Below are 17,004 nucleotides of genomic sequence, written 5' to 3'. Positions count from 1 at the left end.
GTGCATGTTTGTCGGTGGAACCGGTCTCACGTAAGCGTACGTGTAAGGTTGGTCCGGGCCGCTTCATCCCACGATGCCGCCGAATCAAGATAAGACTAGTAACGGCAAGCATATTGAACAATATCGACGCCCACAACTACTTTGTGTTCTACTCGTGCAAAGAATCTACGCAATAGACCTAGCTCATGATGCCACTGTTGGGGAACGTAGCAGAAATTCAAAATTTTCCTACGTAACACCAAGATCTATCTATGGAGAGACCAGCAATGAGTAGAAAGGAGAGTGCATCTACATACCCTTGTAGATCGCTAAGCGGAAGCGTTCAAGTGAACGGGGTTGATGGAGTCGTACTCGTCGTGATTCAGATCACCGATGATCTAGTGCCGAACGGACAGCACCTCCGCGTTCAACACACGTACAGCCCGGTGACGTCTCCCACGCCTTGATCCAGCAAGGAGAGAGGGAGAGGTTGAGGAAGACTCCATCCAACAGCAGCACAACGGCGTGGTGGTGGTGGAGGAGCGTGGCAATCCCGCAGGGCTTCGCCAAGCACCTACGGGAGAGGAGGAGGTGTCACGGGAGGGAGGGAGGCGCCAAGGGCTCAGGTGTGGATGCCCTCCCTCCCCTCCACTATATATAGGGGCAGGGGAGAGGGGGGAGGCGCAGCCTTGCCCCCTCCTCCAAGGAAGGGGTGCGGCTAAGGAGGGGGGAGGAGTCCATCCTCCCCAAGGCACCTCGGAGGTGCCTTCCCCCTTTAGGACTCTCCCCTTTTTCCTTTATCTTGGCGCATGGGCCTCTAGGGGCTGGTGCCCTTGGCCCATGTAGGCCAAGGCGCACCCCCTACAGCCCATGTGGCCCCCCGGGGCAGGTGGCCCCACCCGGTGGGCCCCCGGGACCCTTCCGGTGGTCCCGGTACAATACCGATGACCCCGAAACTTGTCCCGATGGCCGAAACAGGACTTCCTATATATAAATCTTTACCTCCGGACCATTCCGGAACTCCTCGTGACGTCCGGGATCTCATCCGGGACTCCGAACAACATTCGGTAACCACATACAAACTTCCTTTATAACCCTAGCGTCATCGAACCTTAAGTGTGTAGACCCTACGGGTTCGGGAGACATGCAGACATGACCGAGACGTTCTCCGGTCAATAACCAACAGCGGGATCTGGATACCCATGTTGGCTCCCACATGTTCCACGATGATCTCATCGGATGAACCACGATGTCAAGGACTCAATCGATCCCGTATACAATTCCCTTTGTCTAACGGTATGGTACTTGCCCGAGATTCGATCGTCGGTATACCGATACCTTGTTCAATCTCGTTACCGGCAAGTCTCTTTACTCGTTCCGTAACACATCATCCCGTGATCAACCCCTTGGTCACATTGTGCACATTATGATGATGTCCTACCGAGTGGGCCCAGAGATACCTCTCCGTTTACACGGAGTGACAAAATCCCAATCTCGATTCGTGCCAACCCAACAGACACTTTCAGAGATACCCGTAGTGTACCTTTATAGCCACCCAGTTACGTTGTGACGTTTGGCACACCCAAAGCACTCCTACGGTATCCGGGAGTTGCACAATCTCATGGTCTAAGGAAATGATACTTGACATTAGAAAAGCTTTAGCATACGAACTACATGATCTTGTGCTAGGCTTAGGATTGGGTCTTGTCCATCACATCATTCTCCTAATGATGTGATCCCGTTATCAACGACATCCAATGTCCATGGTCAGGAAACCGTAACCATCTATTGATTAACGAGCTAGTCAACTAGAGGCTTACTAGGGACATGGTGTTGTCTATGTATCCACACATGTATCTGAGTTTCCTATCAATACAATTCTAGCATGGATAATAAACGATTATCATGAACAAGGAAATATAATAATCAATTTATTATTGCCTCTAGGGCATATTTCCAACACATTCAGCATTAACTAGACATCTATCAAGTCTTTCCATGGTTGGGTTGGAAGAATACCTTTTGTTTGTCCAAGTATAAGCAGGGCCACTATATCCCAGATCAATCAGACCACATTGTTTCACAATATAACGAAAAGCATGCAAGCGAGAGTAATTCACAAAGGGAGAACTTTTATCGACATCATAAAGTATATCATTAAGATCTCCCATACACAAAATAGGATTGCCTTGGTTATCATACACAAAAGAGGCAATACGATCCCAGATGTCACTAGAGCGACGATGATACGGGTCTCCATATATACAAATAAGAGCAAAAGAAACGCTAGAAACTGGATTAACTACAGAGGCAAGGATCACATGGAAGTCCGCAAAATGAACCTTAACTTGGACCTCGTCCGTCCACATCAGCCAAAGACCTCCTGACTTGCCTCTTGAAGGGACAACTACGCTATCTACAATGTCAAAACGATTAAGAAGATCAGCTCTATTAGTCTTGGATGATTTAATTTCAGAAACAAAGGTGACCTGAGCACTAGTAGAACGCATGAGGTTGGCAAGGTAGGTCATCTTCTCACTGCCTAGGCCCTTGCCTTTGCCTCGGCAGTTCCATGCTATGCACTTCATGGCGCCCGTGGTGCCTTATGGGCTGGCACCAATGCCCGATCTAGTTCCATATCTTCATCACGTATATCCTCTGACAAAGCCAAATTATTGCCATGTATACCAGAGATAGTCTCACTCTCACCTTGGACTGATATTGATATATCGACCCTGGGGGGGGGTCAGGATTAGTATCCACACTCATCTGGTAGTTGCCAATAGGCCGAGGAGGAGAGTAAACATCCACACAATGGCTAGAAGTAGCTTCACTGGAGTCTGGTGAATAGCCACCTTTACCAGCCTCCTTGAGTTCCATGACTGGACCTGCTCGCTTGCTAGGAGGAGGATAAGGACGCCCCATCAATCCTGTAGTCTGTGTAAAACAATAGGTTTGGGGAACCAGCACAACCCTCTAGGGGTGGCTTATCTCATTATATATAATGATTGTGTTACAATATGTACAATATGTACATAAGTACAGAAGCTATACATAGTCTAACACCCTCCCTCAATCTTAGCCACTTTCTAAAGAACTGAGAAGGGTAAGATTGCGCCTACAAGCCTCAAACTGTGGCAGCGGTAAAGGCTTAGTGAAGATGTCTGCAAGTTGATCCTTAGATGAGATAAACTTGATCTGGAGTTGCTTCTGTGATACACGTTCCCGTACAAAGTGATAGTCAACTTCAATGTGTTTCGTTCGGGCATGAAATACTGGATTTGCAGAAAGGTATGTAGCACCGATGTTATCACACCAAAGAATAGGAGGCTGTGGTTGAGACAAACCCAACTCCTGAAGCAAAGACTGCACCCAAATAATCTCTGCAGTAGCATTAGCCACAGCCTTGTACTCAGCTTCAGTACTGCTACGTGACACAGTAGCCTGTTTCCGAGCACTCCAGGCGATCAAATTAGAGCCAAAGAATACCGCATAACCCCCCGTGGATCGCCTGTCATCTGGGCTACCAGCCCAATCTGCATCAGAGAAGGCCGAAAGGACCCGAGAGGAAGTTGGCCGAATATGCATACCAAATGTCAGGGTGAACTGAACATAACGAAGAATGCGTTTAACAGCAGCCCAATGAGTATCTCTGGGAGCCTGAAGATACTGACAAACCCTGTTAACAGCATAAGAGATATCTGGTCTCGTGATCGTCAAGTACTGAAGTCCACTAACAATGCTCCTGTACTCTGTGGCATCCGCAGGAGACAAAAGCTCACCATCAACAGCTGTTATCTTGTCGGTAGACGACATGGGTGTGGTGGTCGGTTTGCACTTCAGCATGCCAGCTCTTTGTAACAACTCCAAGGAGTACTTCTTCTGCGTAAGGACAAGACCAGTAGCACGAGAAGTGACCTCAACTCCAAGAAAGTAGTGAAGCTTCCCAAGATCTTTGACCGCAAAATCAGCACCAAGAGAGCAGACAAGAGCATCAGCAGCATACTGAGAAGAGCTGACAAGGATAATATCATCGACATATACCAAAAGATACATAGTGACTTCTGGCTTCTGTAGAAGAAATAATGAAGTGTCAGCAGTGGACGGCACAAACCCATGAGCACGAAGGGCAGAGGCAAGGCGGGCATGCCAGGCACGAGGAGCTTGCTTCAAACCATATAGTGCTTTGGAAAGACGACAGATATAGTCAGGACGATCAGGATCAGAGAAATCAGGCGGCTGTTTCATATAAACCTCTTCCTCCAAAAATCCATGTAGAAAAGCATTCTGCACATCAAGTTGACGAAGTGACCAACCACGAGAAACAGCAATGGAGAGAAGAAGCCAAATAGTGGTAGGCTTGACGACAGGACTGAAGGTGTCCTCATAGTCAAGACCATGACGCTGCCGAAAACCGCGAGCAACAAGTCGCGCTTTGTAATTAGATCCATCCGAATGCTTCTTCACTTTGAATACCCATTTTGAGTCAATAACATTTACCCGTGGTGGTGGAGGAACGAGAGTCCATGTCTTGTTACGAAGAAGAGCATGAAACTCCTGCTCCATAGCCTCTCGCCAATGTGGAATGCGCAGGGCAGCCTGATATGAGCGAGGCTCAGAAGATGGATCCGCAACAGCAGCAGCCAAACAAGCAGCCAACCAAGCAACCGTACCATCCTTACGTTCCTTAGGTTTGAAAATGCCACTGCGACTGCGTGTATGTGGTCGGGACACAGGAACCACCGAGGTCGACGGAGCAGCCTGCAACGGGCTGGAGGACGGCGACGTTGACGAGTCAGCCGGTGACGAGGAGCCAGACACGGTAGCCTCGGACTCGGTCGGCGAAGAAGGCCGGCCCACCGGCGAAACCGGCAGAGCAGACGAAGCAGCTGGCGACTCCGGCATCACAGACCGGGCCGATGGCGAGCTCGGCATAGTGGGCCGTGGCGCGGCCGGTGTCGCGGGCCGATCCGCGATGAAGGCGACGTGAGGACCTGAGCCGCAGGTGAAGACGGCGTGACCGGCCGAGCCGCAGGCGAAGACGGCGTGACGGGCTGAGCCGCGGGCGACTCGGCGGCCGCTGGCGAAAAAGGCCGAGCCGCTGGAGACTCGACGATCGCTGGCGTAGCGGACCGAGCAGTGGAGATGCTCGGCGCGACGGGCTCGTCGGGTGACCATGCATGGGCACGCGAATCGATGCCATGCAACATAGGGCGATCGACGTGCCCACCAGAAGACGACGATGATGATGGTGAATCCTCCAACAGCTCCAAACGAGCTCCACGTCCGGTTCCTGCACCATGGTTAGGTAACAGCAAAGGAGAGTATGCAACATCATCAAATTGGTTAGAAGCAACAGAGGATGAATGCAGGGATGGTGGTTTGACAGTGGACACGGGAAGGTTGGCAAAGGGAAAAACATGCTCATCAAACACGACGTCCCGAGATATATAGACACGATTAGTGGGAACATGAAGACATTTGTAACCTTTATGAAGAGAGCTATAGCCAAGAAAAACACACTTCTTAGAACGAAACTCAAGCTTGCACTTGTTATATGGACGAAGATGCGGCCAGCAAGCACACCCAAATACCTTGAGAAAGGTATAATCAGGTTGTTCATTAAGAAGAACCTCAATGGGAGTCTTCATGTTTAAAACACGAGTAGGAGTACGGTTGATGAGAAAGCATGCAGTGGTGAAAGCATCACTCCAAAACCGAAACGGAACAGATGCATGGGCCAAAAGAGTAAGACCAGCTTCAACAATATGACGATGCTTACGTTCGACTGAACCATTCTGCTGATGTGTATGTGGACATGCTAAACGATGAGCTATCCCAAGCGACTGAAAGAAAGAGTTGAGGTTGCGATACTCGCCACCCCAGTCCGACTGGACATGAACAATTTTGTGCTTGAGAAGACGTTCAACATGTTTTTGAAACTGAACAAAAATATCAAACACATCAGATTTGCGTTTAATAAGGTAAAGCCAGGTAAAGCGACTATAAGCATCAACGAAACTGATATAGTAATTATGACCACTGATAGAAGTCTGAGCAGGACCCCATACATCTGAAAACACAAGTTCTAAAGGATGTTTCACCTCACGACTGGACTCCGAAAAAGGAAGTTGATGACTCTTCCCCTGCTGACAAGCATCACACACTGCTACATCTTTATTACTAGACAAACTAGGAAGCTCATGACGACGCAAAATATGACGGACAATAGATGTGGCCGGGTGACCAAGACGAGCATGCCACTGTGACGGAGAGACCCGAACTCCACTGAAAACGCGAGCGACGCCAGGATGCTCCAGACGGTAGAGGCCCTGGCACAACCGCCCACTAAGAAGAATGTCCCTCGTGCCCCGATCCTTAATAAAAAGATCAAAAGGGTGAAATTCACAAAGCACATTATTATCACGTGTGAGTTTAGGAACTGAAAGAAGATTACGGGTCACAGATGGAACTCGAAGAACATTGCGAAGCTGAAGACTCCTATTGGCATGTCTAGTGAGAAGAGATGCTTGACCAATATGAGAGATGTGCATACCTGCTCCATTGGCGGTGTGGATCTTGTCAGAGCCATGATAGGGTTCATGAGTGTGAAGCTTCCCCATCTCGCTGGTCAGATGCTCTGTCGCCCCAGAGTCCATGTACCAGTGTGGATCGATGGAGTAGGACTGAGTGTGTCCCTGTTGCTTCTGCGGCGCGGGACGATCAGCCATGGCGACCTGACGGGCATTGTTGCGTGTATCTTTGCCGTCATTGCCAAGACCAAGGAAGCTTCGCTGGAAGCGCTTATGACACTTGGAGGCCCAGTGCCCATCGCGGCCACAAAGCTGACACACACGTGGACCGCCAGCCCCGGTAAGGTCGCAGTAGGTGGGGGGGCCGAGGCGGGCGACGGTGGCAGCCCCAAGGGAGACCGGGGTGATGAAGAAGAGCGGCCACCCTTGGTGGCGGCGTTGGCCGAGAGGGAGCCAGTGCCCCTGGTGCGGCGAGTCTCGACCCGTTGCTCAGTGAGAAGGAGCCGAGAGAAAATCTCGTGTGCCAGCATGGGTGTCGAGTTGCCCCGCTCGTTGATGATCTCAACTAAGGCATCATACTCCTCATCAAGACCATTGACAATAAACGAGTTGAACTCGGAGTCGGTGAGGGGCTGTCCAATGGAGGCCAATGTGTCGGCGAGGCCCTTGACCTTGTTGTAGAACTCAGTGGCAGTGGAGTCAAACTTCTGACACTCTCCAAGCTGACGACGGAGTGCAGAGACACGAGCCTGGGACTGCGCTGCAAAGGTGCGCTCAAGGATGGTCCAGGCCTCATGAGACGTCTTCGCGAAGACAACAAGGCTGGCAACTGCCGGCGAGAGCGACCCCTGGATGGAGGAGAGGTTCGCCTGGTCCTGCCCCGTCCAGACGCGATGGGTCGGATTGTAGACCGGACCGTGCACGCTGTCTACCAGCGCGGGTGGGCAGGGAAGCGATCCGTCGACGTAGCCTAGCAGGTAGTGACTCCCCAAGAGCGGGAGAACCTGCGCACGCCAGAAGATGTAGTTGTCGGTGGAGAGCTTGATGGTGATGAGATGACCGAAGTGAAACGGCGGCGGCGAAGACGATCCCATCGAGGAGGCTGCCTGGGGTGCAAACACCATAGAGGCAGCCGGAGGCACCGAAGCCGATGCGGGAGGAGGCGGGACCGCAGCCAGGGCGGGCGCCGCAAAGCTCGCGGCCGGTTCGGACGCCGCAAGGCCCGCAGCCGGGGCGGTGTGATCCGCTTGCGGCAGGAGCGGCGGGACGACGCCTGCGGAGTCCGCAGCGGACGGCGACGCCGCGGTGTGGACCACAAGGTCACGCCCAAGTGAGGGCGCCGGCGGCGTGGAGAAGACGGAGCCGATGCTCCTTGTCCCGATCGGAGCCGGAACGGAGACGGCATCGAGCGGGAGGTTGAGCAGAGCCGTAAGAGAGGCCGGGAGAAAGCCCGCAGCAGTGGAACCGGTGGTGGCGGCGCTCGACATGGCGGCGGCGCGATCGGTGGCGCGGCGGCGGCGGCGGCGGCTGCGGTGGCGGTGCGGGATTAGGGTTTAGAAGCGGAAGCGATCGTAACCTAGCGTGATACCATGTAAAACAATAGGTTTGGGGAACCAGCACAACCCTCTAGGGGTGGCTTATCTCATTATATATAATGATTGTGTTACAATATGTACAATATACGTACATAAGTACAGAAGCTATACATAGTCTAACAGTCTGGCGTCTGACTCTACGTACAGACGGGCCAGTAGCCATCTTCCTCGGTGAGTGATAGCAGCTGTCATCAGGAGAACCAGCCCCCAAAAAAACAGACCCGTGAGGGTTGGAATTGAGAACACCAAATCCTGGAGGTGGAACATCCCACTCACTAGGTCGTCTTCCATGCTGCCGTTCCCGCTCCCCTTCTTCTCCTCTTCGGATTTCCTCTGTTGCTGCATCTCTAGTTCGTCCACTATCTGCACAATTGTTCTCCCTTTCTTCATATCTGAAGGAACAGAGATCAACTCCTTCTTTCTCTTCTCTATGAGAATTGACAGCCCCTATCTGCTGTACAGGGTGACAAATCTTCTGATTTTCTGCTGCATCAGTCTGAAGTGTTGGAATTTTGCACGCGCCAACAGGAGCAGCACTCTTGATCGGTTGAGTATCTGATGGCTGACTTGGAGAAAGGGCTCTTTTGATTGTGGAATTTAGAGGAAATGTTTGCAAAGGTTGAGGAGCAGGCTGCAGAAATGGTAATGGATTATCGGACCTATTGCCACCATGCATGGAGAACATAGATAATGTACTGCCCTCTCTTCCCTGGTCTTGACTACCTGTAGTCAGAGGCTGATTAGAATCAGCTGTAATTGTGTTTTGTTGCCCACTGATTACAGGAAAGGACCTTTGACCCATCATAAACTCGCCAGTAATTTCTTTTCCATAATTAATCTGCGTTGAAGGATGCCTCACATACTCCAACTCTTCTGTAAGCATCCCATTGCCTTTGTCTTTTGGTTGGTCCTCTTTAAACATCCTTCGAAATCTGCTGAGAATGGGATTGGATGTTCTTCCATACTCGATAGACTGCACTGGTATCTTCTCTGAATTCATAATCCATTCCCCATACATGTAGAGCGGAATATCTTCTGCAGATCTATTGTTTCTCACCCTTGCCATGATAATATCATTTCTTTTTGGACAGTGCTGCACTGTATGAAACATAATCCCACAAAAAAGGCATATTCTGCCAATCTTTTCATAGTGAAGATAGACCGTCTTAGAAGTATTGTCATCCAAAGTCAGGTTGATCTTATCTACCACTGAATCCTTTATATTAATCTTGGCCTTACCCCAAATATAATCTGGTCTTGCAAACAGCATATTCTCTTGCAAAGGATGGAACTCAGATGGCTTGCCAATTGTAGAAAGGATCTGCTGCAAGAGATTGAGGGACCTATGATTCCTTGGTACTCCATAAACACGAACATTCACATATATATTCTCAAACTTGTAATCCTCCTTAGTTTTGGATTCATCCATTGGATCTATCCATTCTAAGAGAATATTGTCAGAGCCCATAGTCCATGGCTGGCGTGTGTATACAAACATCATGGATTCAAGAGAAGTAAAGTGAGCCATAAAGAGATGCCCTGAAATCTGAGAAATTGCATGAAAATGGTGCCTCCACGCTCGTGTCATGGCTTGAGAAATTGCTTGGTGAGACAGAGATCTTGGAGTTCCTCAGTACATGCCACTTTCATAAGAAGATTGTAGCAATACTCTATCTGTGGATCTTTACTGACCTGAACTGCCCGCAAGTTCTGGATTCTTGGCGCCTCAATACTTATGGCTTGAAGATTCAAAGCCAACTCCGGAATCTCCATCACTTCAGTGGCCTCTGTATGCCCAGCTTCTCTGTGTTCGCCTTTTCCCCCTTCTTGAATCGCTGATGGCAGGTAACCTTCCATCTGAATGGAGAGAACTTGGACCAACTGGAGAGAACTGAGCAGATTAGGGGAGAAGAGGGAGGAAGAGATTACGGAGAGCACTAATCAGGCTTGGAGGGCGGAAGAACGAAGCGATTAGGCAGAGGAGTGGGGATCTTGAATCTAGGGGTTGGGGTGGAGATTAGAACGGCATTTCGCCAGTCGCCACAGGGGCCAACGAGAAGGAACTAGAACCCTTATATTTGTGAATGGAGGGAGTATTTCTTTTGACCTTGGTACAAGAACTTGCAAATTTCAAATTATTGAGTGAGAATGGGCAAATTGTGCTTGGTTTCTCTTTCATAAAGTTCTTTGTTTGCCGAAGAGAAGAAATCCTTACAGGACGGCCACCATTTCGAAAAATCTCATACCCGCTCCGTTTCAAAATAAGCGCGTCAACTTTGTATTAACTTTGGAATATACTGATAATTGGTCAACACTCAACTGGCAGCTGGGTGGAAGAGAAACTGGTCGTAGTTCAGATGGTACGCAAATCAACACTCATCGTGTGTTCAAAATGTTTCCAAATTGCGGCCTTGTGTTTCGTAGTAGAGTGGATGCTCGTCGCTCCTGGTGACATTTTTCTCTCGTGGCCTCGTGGGGGATGGTGGCTTTGCGGATTTCGGATCTGGATCGACCAGCGGGGTTCGGTTCATCGCGGCCGTCCGGATTTTGAATTGGACGGCCCACGTCGGCGGCAGAGCACATGTCAGCACGAGCGCCCTTCCCGTCGTGCGCTCGGCCCCCTCCCCTCCCCACCCAATGTCCATCCCCCGCCGATCACCGCCGCCGCCGACACCGCCGCCGTGCCCCGGCCTCCTCGGCGCCCTCCACCACAGCGTCTTGGCCGGCCACGCCGCCGCCGCCGTCTCCCTCCTGCCCACCCTCTCCCGCGCCGGCCTGCGCCCGCCCTTCCCGCTCCTCTCCTCGCTCGCCCGCCTCCTCCTGCTCCGCCGCGCCGCGCCGTCCTTCCCCGCCCTGGCAGGCCGCCTGCTGCTCTACGTCCGCCTCGCCGGCCTCAAGCATTTCGTCGCATATTCCACCCAGCTCGCCAACCACCTCCTGTCTCTGCATTTCCTCCTCGGCCGGCCGCGGGACGCCCGCCGCCTGTTCGCCAGAATGCCCCGCCACAGCTTGTACTCCTGCAACGCCATGTTAGCGGGGTACGCCCACCTCTCCCTCGCAGCCCCTGCAGCGGAGATCTTTGCTGCTATGCCGCAACGCGACCTCAACTCCTATAACTCTGCTATGCTCGCACTCGCGAGCGGTGGAGAGATGCGGGGAAGCTTGGTGCTCTACTCCGACCTCCGGCACACGTCTCCTTCCCTTGGCTACAGCGATCACACCTTCTCGGCGCTCCTGGTGGCGTGCGCTGGTCTCATGGACAGGGACCTTGCCAGGCAGCTCCATGCCCATTTGTCTCATCTTGGGTTCTTGTCTGATATTAACATCGCCAGTTCCCTTGTTGATGTGTACAGAAAATGTGGCTGCATTGCTCATGCACATAGGCTGTTCGACGAGATGCCTGTGAAAGACTTGCGGGTGTGGACGTCAATAGTTTGCGGCTACGCAGAGGATGGCCAGATGAGTATTGCTCGTCAGATCTTTGATCGGATGCAAAAGAGGAGTATCATTTCATGGAATGCTCTCATGGAGGGATACGTTCGTAATGGACAGGCAGCAGAAGCATTGAGTATTTTTAAACATTTGATCAAGGATGGTTTTCATCCAGATCAGTCCACCTTCAGCAGCGCTTTGTCTGCTTGTGCAGCTATTGGTTCAGTGACACATGGTAAGCAGATCCACGGCATGTTGCTACAAACTGGTTTTGATCCCAGTGTAATTGTTCTCAGCTCACTCATTGACATGTACTCGAAAGGTGGTTATTTGGCTGGTGCCAGACAGGTTTTCAGTCTAGCATGTCAGGAGAGGAAGGATACTGTGTTGTGGAATGCAATGTTATCTGCTCTATTCCATCATGCCCATGGACAGGACGTGATAGGATTGTTTGTTCAGATGATTCGGGAGCGAGTGAAGCCTGATGCTAACACGTTTTTGCTAGTTTTGACAGCTTGTTGCCATTGCAGCCTAGTTGATGAAGGCATGAATTTCTTTGATTTGATGACCAAGAGATACAGGATTGTTCCAGGAGAAGACCATTATGTTTGTGTGGTGGATTTGATCAGCCGTTCATCCCGTTCATGTGATGAAGTAGTTGAATGGATCAGAAGTTCACCATTCGGTTCTAGCAAACAAGCTTGGGAAACTTTGGTTGGGAAATGCGCGATAAATGGCAACGCAGAGTTGATGAGTAAAGCAGAGGAGCAGCTAGCCGAACTGGACAGTCCAAAATAAATGAGTGCTTGCTCTTCAAAGTTTGTTTTGCGAGGTTATCTCCCTTGACTCCCATGTTGAAGAAGGCTCAGGCAGACAAATTACTTTGTGATAAGAACTTTGGCATGGTGAAAGCTGTTTGTTCTTTGCACAGGAAACATTCTTTTGTGAACAGAGACTGGATAAGTGCATCCCTGAACAAGTGTGATGTAGCAGTGGCATCATAAAGAATCGGTGGTGAAGGGACCTGCAGACATGAGAGTTCTGCTGGGCGTGGTGTAATTGAAGGAAGAGGGAACGGATATTCTTGAGCAAATAATGCGCTGCGGCTTGGCATACCAAGTAAAGAGTGAAAAAGCGATTTCACAAATATTGTCAAGCAAACATCGCTCTGTCATGTCACATGCCAATGGACACAGGACACACCGAAACAGGAAGCTCAGCATTACTATTTTTCTGCTGGCCTTCTTGAAAGTTTGTAGGTACAAATAATTCATCGTCCATATTGTATCTGCATCTGTGTCCAGTTTCAGAAAATGATGTACAGATACTTGCATTACAGCAAGGAAATGTGATTTTGCCCAGGTTAGCATGTAGTTGTGTCCACAGGATTACATGGCGGATGAAACAAATAAACATAGGCTATTGCAAATTTAGCAACATATTTCTGATGCTGGTGCATAAATCGTGTATGTTGTTTGTGTACAAACATGTGTGACAAAGCTAATCCATAAACATGGATGTTGTTTTTCTTTTGCTACTACAGGCGATACATTCATTTCATATGCATACCTAAGATATAAATTGTAATATTTCATATACATACTCCATAAATATGGATGTTCTCGTCCACAGGATTATGACGGCAGATGTTGTGTACAAACATGTTTCTGCTGCAGAACGCCATCATGTTCAACAACGTACATCAAATATCTTAAAAAGCAGACAAAATTCCCTAGAAAAGCCTAACTATGTATGCTGAGAATTGCGCTATCTACTTGGATGTTGCAACCAGCAAAATGACGCCAAAGCCTTCAAGTCTGTAATACTTCATGAAGCTATTGGTAATGCTTGACCCATACTGGCACAGAGTATACCAGAGTTCCCAGCACGAAAGAGAGCACGAAGGTCGCTGCAGCATAGACAAAGGCCCTACCAATCTGTCTGCTGCTTCGCATAGCGTAGATTTCAGCAGCAAAAGTAGACACTGTGCTCAAGCAGCCGAGGAAACCAAACTGTATGCCATTAAGAACAGTTGTCGAACGCTTTGTATTCACCTACAGAAAGACCAAAACCAATCAGAGAGATAGCAACACAATTTACATAAACCGTATAAACACATGCTTTAGCTATTATACCGCTTTGGCAGTCACGGCCAGTGATGCCATGATACCCGCAGCAAGAACATTGGCTACAAGTGTCCCGATGGGCAGCCATTTGAGGGATCTCTGTTTGCCGATTCCCTGGCCATTGAGCCTTGCCAAGTACCAGCGTAACCAAACGCCCGGAGGCGCAACCGAGCACCCCAACCATAGTACAGCGCCATCATCAAGATTGCGCACCTTTATTATGGCCAACACGATGCTCAGAACCCACACAAAAGAAAGCAAAATCATCATAACTGCTATAAGCACAAAATGTTTAGTCCTAGTGTTGACTTTCAGGTGCTCCCAGTTACATTTGCTTCCTATTGAACTATTTTCCTTGATGCATTTCAGGATCCAGCTTCGTAGGCGCTCACCTGTTTCGGCGCCCACCCTGATGGACTCATTGACGATGAACATTCCTGAGTAGGTTAGTGTTGTTAATCATCAAAAGAATGATTTCCCTTATCTCTTTATTTAGTGGTAACTAATTTTGGACTAATAGCACTTTATAGAAAATTATGATGAGGTACCTAATACTATGCCAGCTATGGCATATGCCCAATGGTCTTTGGAAGACATGCTAACCATCGCTTGATTCCACCCACTGAAGGTAGTAAGGCTTCCCATGTATCCGGTTGTGATTCCAACAATGAGATGTTCAGATATGTGCCGAATGTCAGTCTTAAAGATGATCCCAAACCAGGCCATCAGGAAGGATCCTAGCTGATGCACAAACATTTGGGCATTAACATGTGTCAGTATAGCCCAAATCCCTGGTGGTTTTTTACTTGAGTAGGTACAGGATAGAACATACCATGTTTGATGGAAGATCAAGGTACAACGGGCTTTGGTTGGAGGTGAGTGCCAGGCAGCCTGGGCCGAACAGCTTTTGGAGCCCATACCTTGTAAATACCTAATTTGGACATCAAAAACGTAATTACGGGAATGGAAAGGGATGGTACAACGGTAAATGTTTTCTGAATGCATGCATGAGTTTAAAGTAAAAATGTCCCCTGAACTTTCATCGATCTTCCGCTACATTTACGTACACTAAGGAAGATCACTTAGTAATTAACACCTAATACAAACAACAGTGAAAGTTACCCCAAATAACCCAAAGGCAGCTAAATGGATCAGGTAAGAAGCGTAATCTAGCCTCCGAGAAAGCATATATTCTTCAACCTGCAGGAAAGCATAGACATGTTCATTTTAGCATCTATAGCACACCATACAGCCTCGCAATAGTGCTAGACAGCATAATCATTTGATTAATAATTGCAAGCAATCACTGAACTCAAAGTACAATTTTGTACCTTGCCTGATGAGCTCTCGCCCTTTGGCTCCACAGAAGACTCAGGTGCTGGCAGACCTGTGCCATGTGAGCTGTAGCCATGGATTCGATTATCTCGGACAGGACCGAACTTATGTTGATCCAATGTATTTGCCGTATCTTCATCATCCTCATCTTCCAAGGCTAGCACTCGGTCACCACTGTCAATGACCTGAGCCAAAGCCGAGCCATCAGCATCACCTAGCAACTGGTCTGCTGACTGAAGGGAATGCCTCATTGAGTTGAGGATCGAGTCGCCCATCTCGCGAGAGAGGCTAATGGATCCCCTTGAACTGGGCCTGCTACTTCTCCTGCTTAGCAGTGAGCCTGACCTAGCAGCCGAAGGATGGCCAGCGGAATCCATGGATTCACTTCTTACATAGCCCAGCCGATTCCCCTCAGAAACATGGCTCCTAGTTGAAGAGTCGTCCATAATGCAAGCTCGCTTTTCCAGCTAGCTACAAGAGATGTAAGAGCACTGCCAGAGAAAAAGAGAGTAGTTTTTCAAAATCAATCGCCACCAATACATGCCTTATAAAATCAGGGAGCAATAGGAACCAGACAATGAGCAGGACAAAGAGATAGATTGGGGGTATATTTTTTGGCTGAAGCTGGACCAATCACATCAAAAACATATTAGTACTGCACAAGGCCGTGGAAAATCTTTTTTAAAAATTCAGAAATTCCTTTCTCTAGCCAATCCCAACGAGTTCAAAACATATTAGCAGTGCCCAGCAAAGTTCAGAAAGTAAGAAGAAAAAACACCATAGCTCAAAATGTTAACAAAAGGTGAAAATAACATAGCTGTTTATGTACTGAAGGACACATAAAGAACTCTGAAAAAAGATTCCTGGCACATACACATGGGGTACTGAAGTAACTATATTGATCAGTGAAGTGATCATACGCAGGGATAGGGTACACCAGCTGAAGGCAAGACCAAGAGCCCAAGACAGGAAGAGCCAATCAGTGGGATCAAAATCCAAAAGAAGAGCCAAACGGTGGATCCACCACCGGAATTTAACGGAAGTGCTAACTAACCCGTGAAATAATTAAGTAGATGCAGACAAGAACATGTTGGCAACGTTGACGGCACCATTTCAATCAGCACGGCGCTTAGCCAAACATGTGGCGTCTGCTAATTAGGCTGCTACTGGATAAACAAATGGATTTCCAGAAGAGAAGCTAGTGAAAAGGCGCTGGCCTTTTTGACATGGACACTAAACTAATGGTGAACCAGTCTAATCCCCCGGCGCCTTTAGCTGCCGAAGCGCACTCGCTTGGTCAAGGAAGGTGGGAGGGAGATCGGCGGGACCCCACGCCGCCCGCGTACCCGCCGTCGCCGGTCCTTTTTCGCCGTCTCGGAGCCATGCATGTATCTTGCGGCTTCTTTGTCGATCGGATTTACCCATCTGCAGGAGCAGGAGAGAGGAAGGTGGACGAGAGGAGGAGAGAACCTGTTGGGGTTGAAGCTGACGGCGGAGGACGGCGGGCGGCTCGTGCGGACGGGGGTGAGCGCGCGTGACCGGCGGTGAGTCGAGGTGGTCGTCTCCGTGCATACTCCCCATTTTTATAGGTGGAAAACGGAATCACGGGAGAGCAGAGCCTGTGGACGGACGGGAATGGGATGGGTATGAACGGACTGCGCGGGGATGGCAATGGACGGCTCCGATCCGATCTTCTCACGACTCACGATTCCGCTTGCTGCTGAAAGAGTGAAGACGGACTTCACGGCATCTCCCACGTCGTTCCATGAACGGACATTTGGGCCATTTAACGTCATTCTTCAAATATTTTTTATTTTTCTGGTCCTTTTCCTTTCTTTACCGAGTTAAAGTTTCTCATTCAGTAGCATTTCAACGATACATTTAGAACTTGCAACAAATACAACCAGAAGCAATTTCATTGTATGTTCAACAAGTTTTATAATTAGCATCCATCAAACAAACAAATGGACTGATTGGTCGAACAGAATGACTCGCTTTTGCCTT

General features: G+C 49.2%; 1 protein-coding gene across 2 annotated transcripts; it reads right to left on the bottom strand.

The window, feature by feature from the left end:
• Nucleotides 1-13,062: 13,062 nt before the first annotated feature.
• Nucleotides 13,063-16,765, bottom strand: LOC123052012 (fluoride export protein 1). 2 transcript variants are annotated; one of them, XM_044475040.1, is made up of 7 exons: nt 16,471-16,765; nt 14,997-15,491; nt 14,788-14,865; nt 14,498-14,596; nt 14,214-14,406; nt 13,675-14,102; nt 13,063-13,593 (listed from the first exon to the last, which is right to left on the bottom strand). In XM_044475040.1, the coding sequence occupies exons 2-7, from the start codon at nt 15,444-15,446 to the stop codon at nt 13,375-13,377; spliced, it is 1,467 nt and encodes a 488-aa protein (XP_044330975.1). In that variant the 5' UTR covers nt 15,447-15,491; nt 16,471-16,765; the 3' UTR covers nt 13,063-13,374. The 2 variants fall into 2 exon arrangements, with proteins under 2 accessions (XP_044330975.1, XP_044330985.1); XM_044475050.1 differs by having other exon boundaries at nt 15,875-16,617.
• Between the last annotated feature and the right edge of the window lie 239 nt (nt 16,766-17,004).

Source organism: Triticum aestivum, chromosome 1A (assembly GCF_018294505.1).
Source record: "Triticum aestivum cultivar Chinese Spring chromosome 1A, IWGSC CS RefSeq v2.1, whole genome shotgun sequence".
NCBI classification, from domain to species: Eukaryota; Viridiplantae; Streptophyta; class Magnoliopsida; order Poales; family Poaceae; genus Triticum; species Triticum aestivum.
The sequence above is the reverse complement of the archived record's forward strand: the minus strand, read 5'-3'. Positions and strand labels throughout refer to the sequence as shown.

Coding starts and splice junctions, on each gene's coding strand:
- LOC123052012 (XM_044475040.1), bottom strand. CDS start 15,446: ATGGACGACTCTTCAACTAGGAGCCATGTTTCTGAGGGGAATCGGCTG. Junction 14,597..14,787: donor CTGCCTTTGGGTTATTTGGG/GTAACTTTCACT, acceptor TGTCCAAATTAG/GTATTTACAAGGTATGGGCT. Junction 14,407..14,497: donor TTGATCTTCCATCAAACATG/GTATGTTCTATC, acceptor TTTGTGCATCAG/CTAGGATCCTTCCTGATGGC.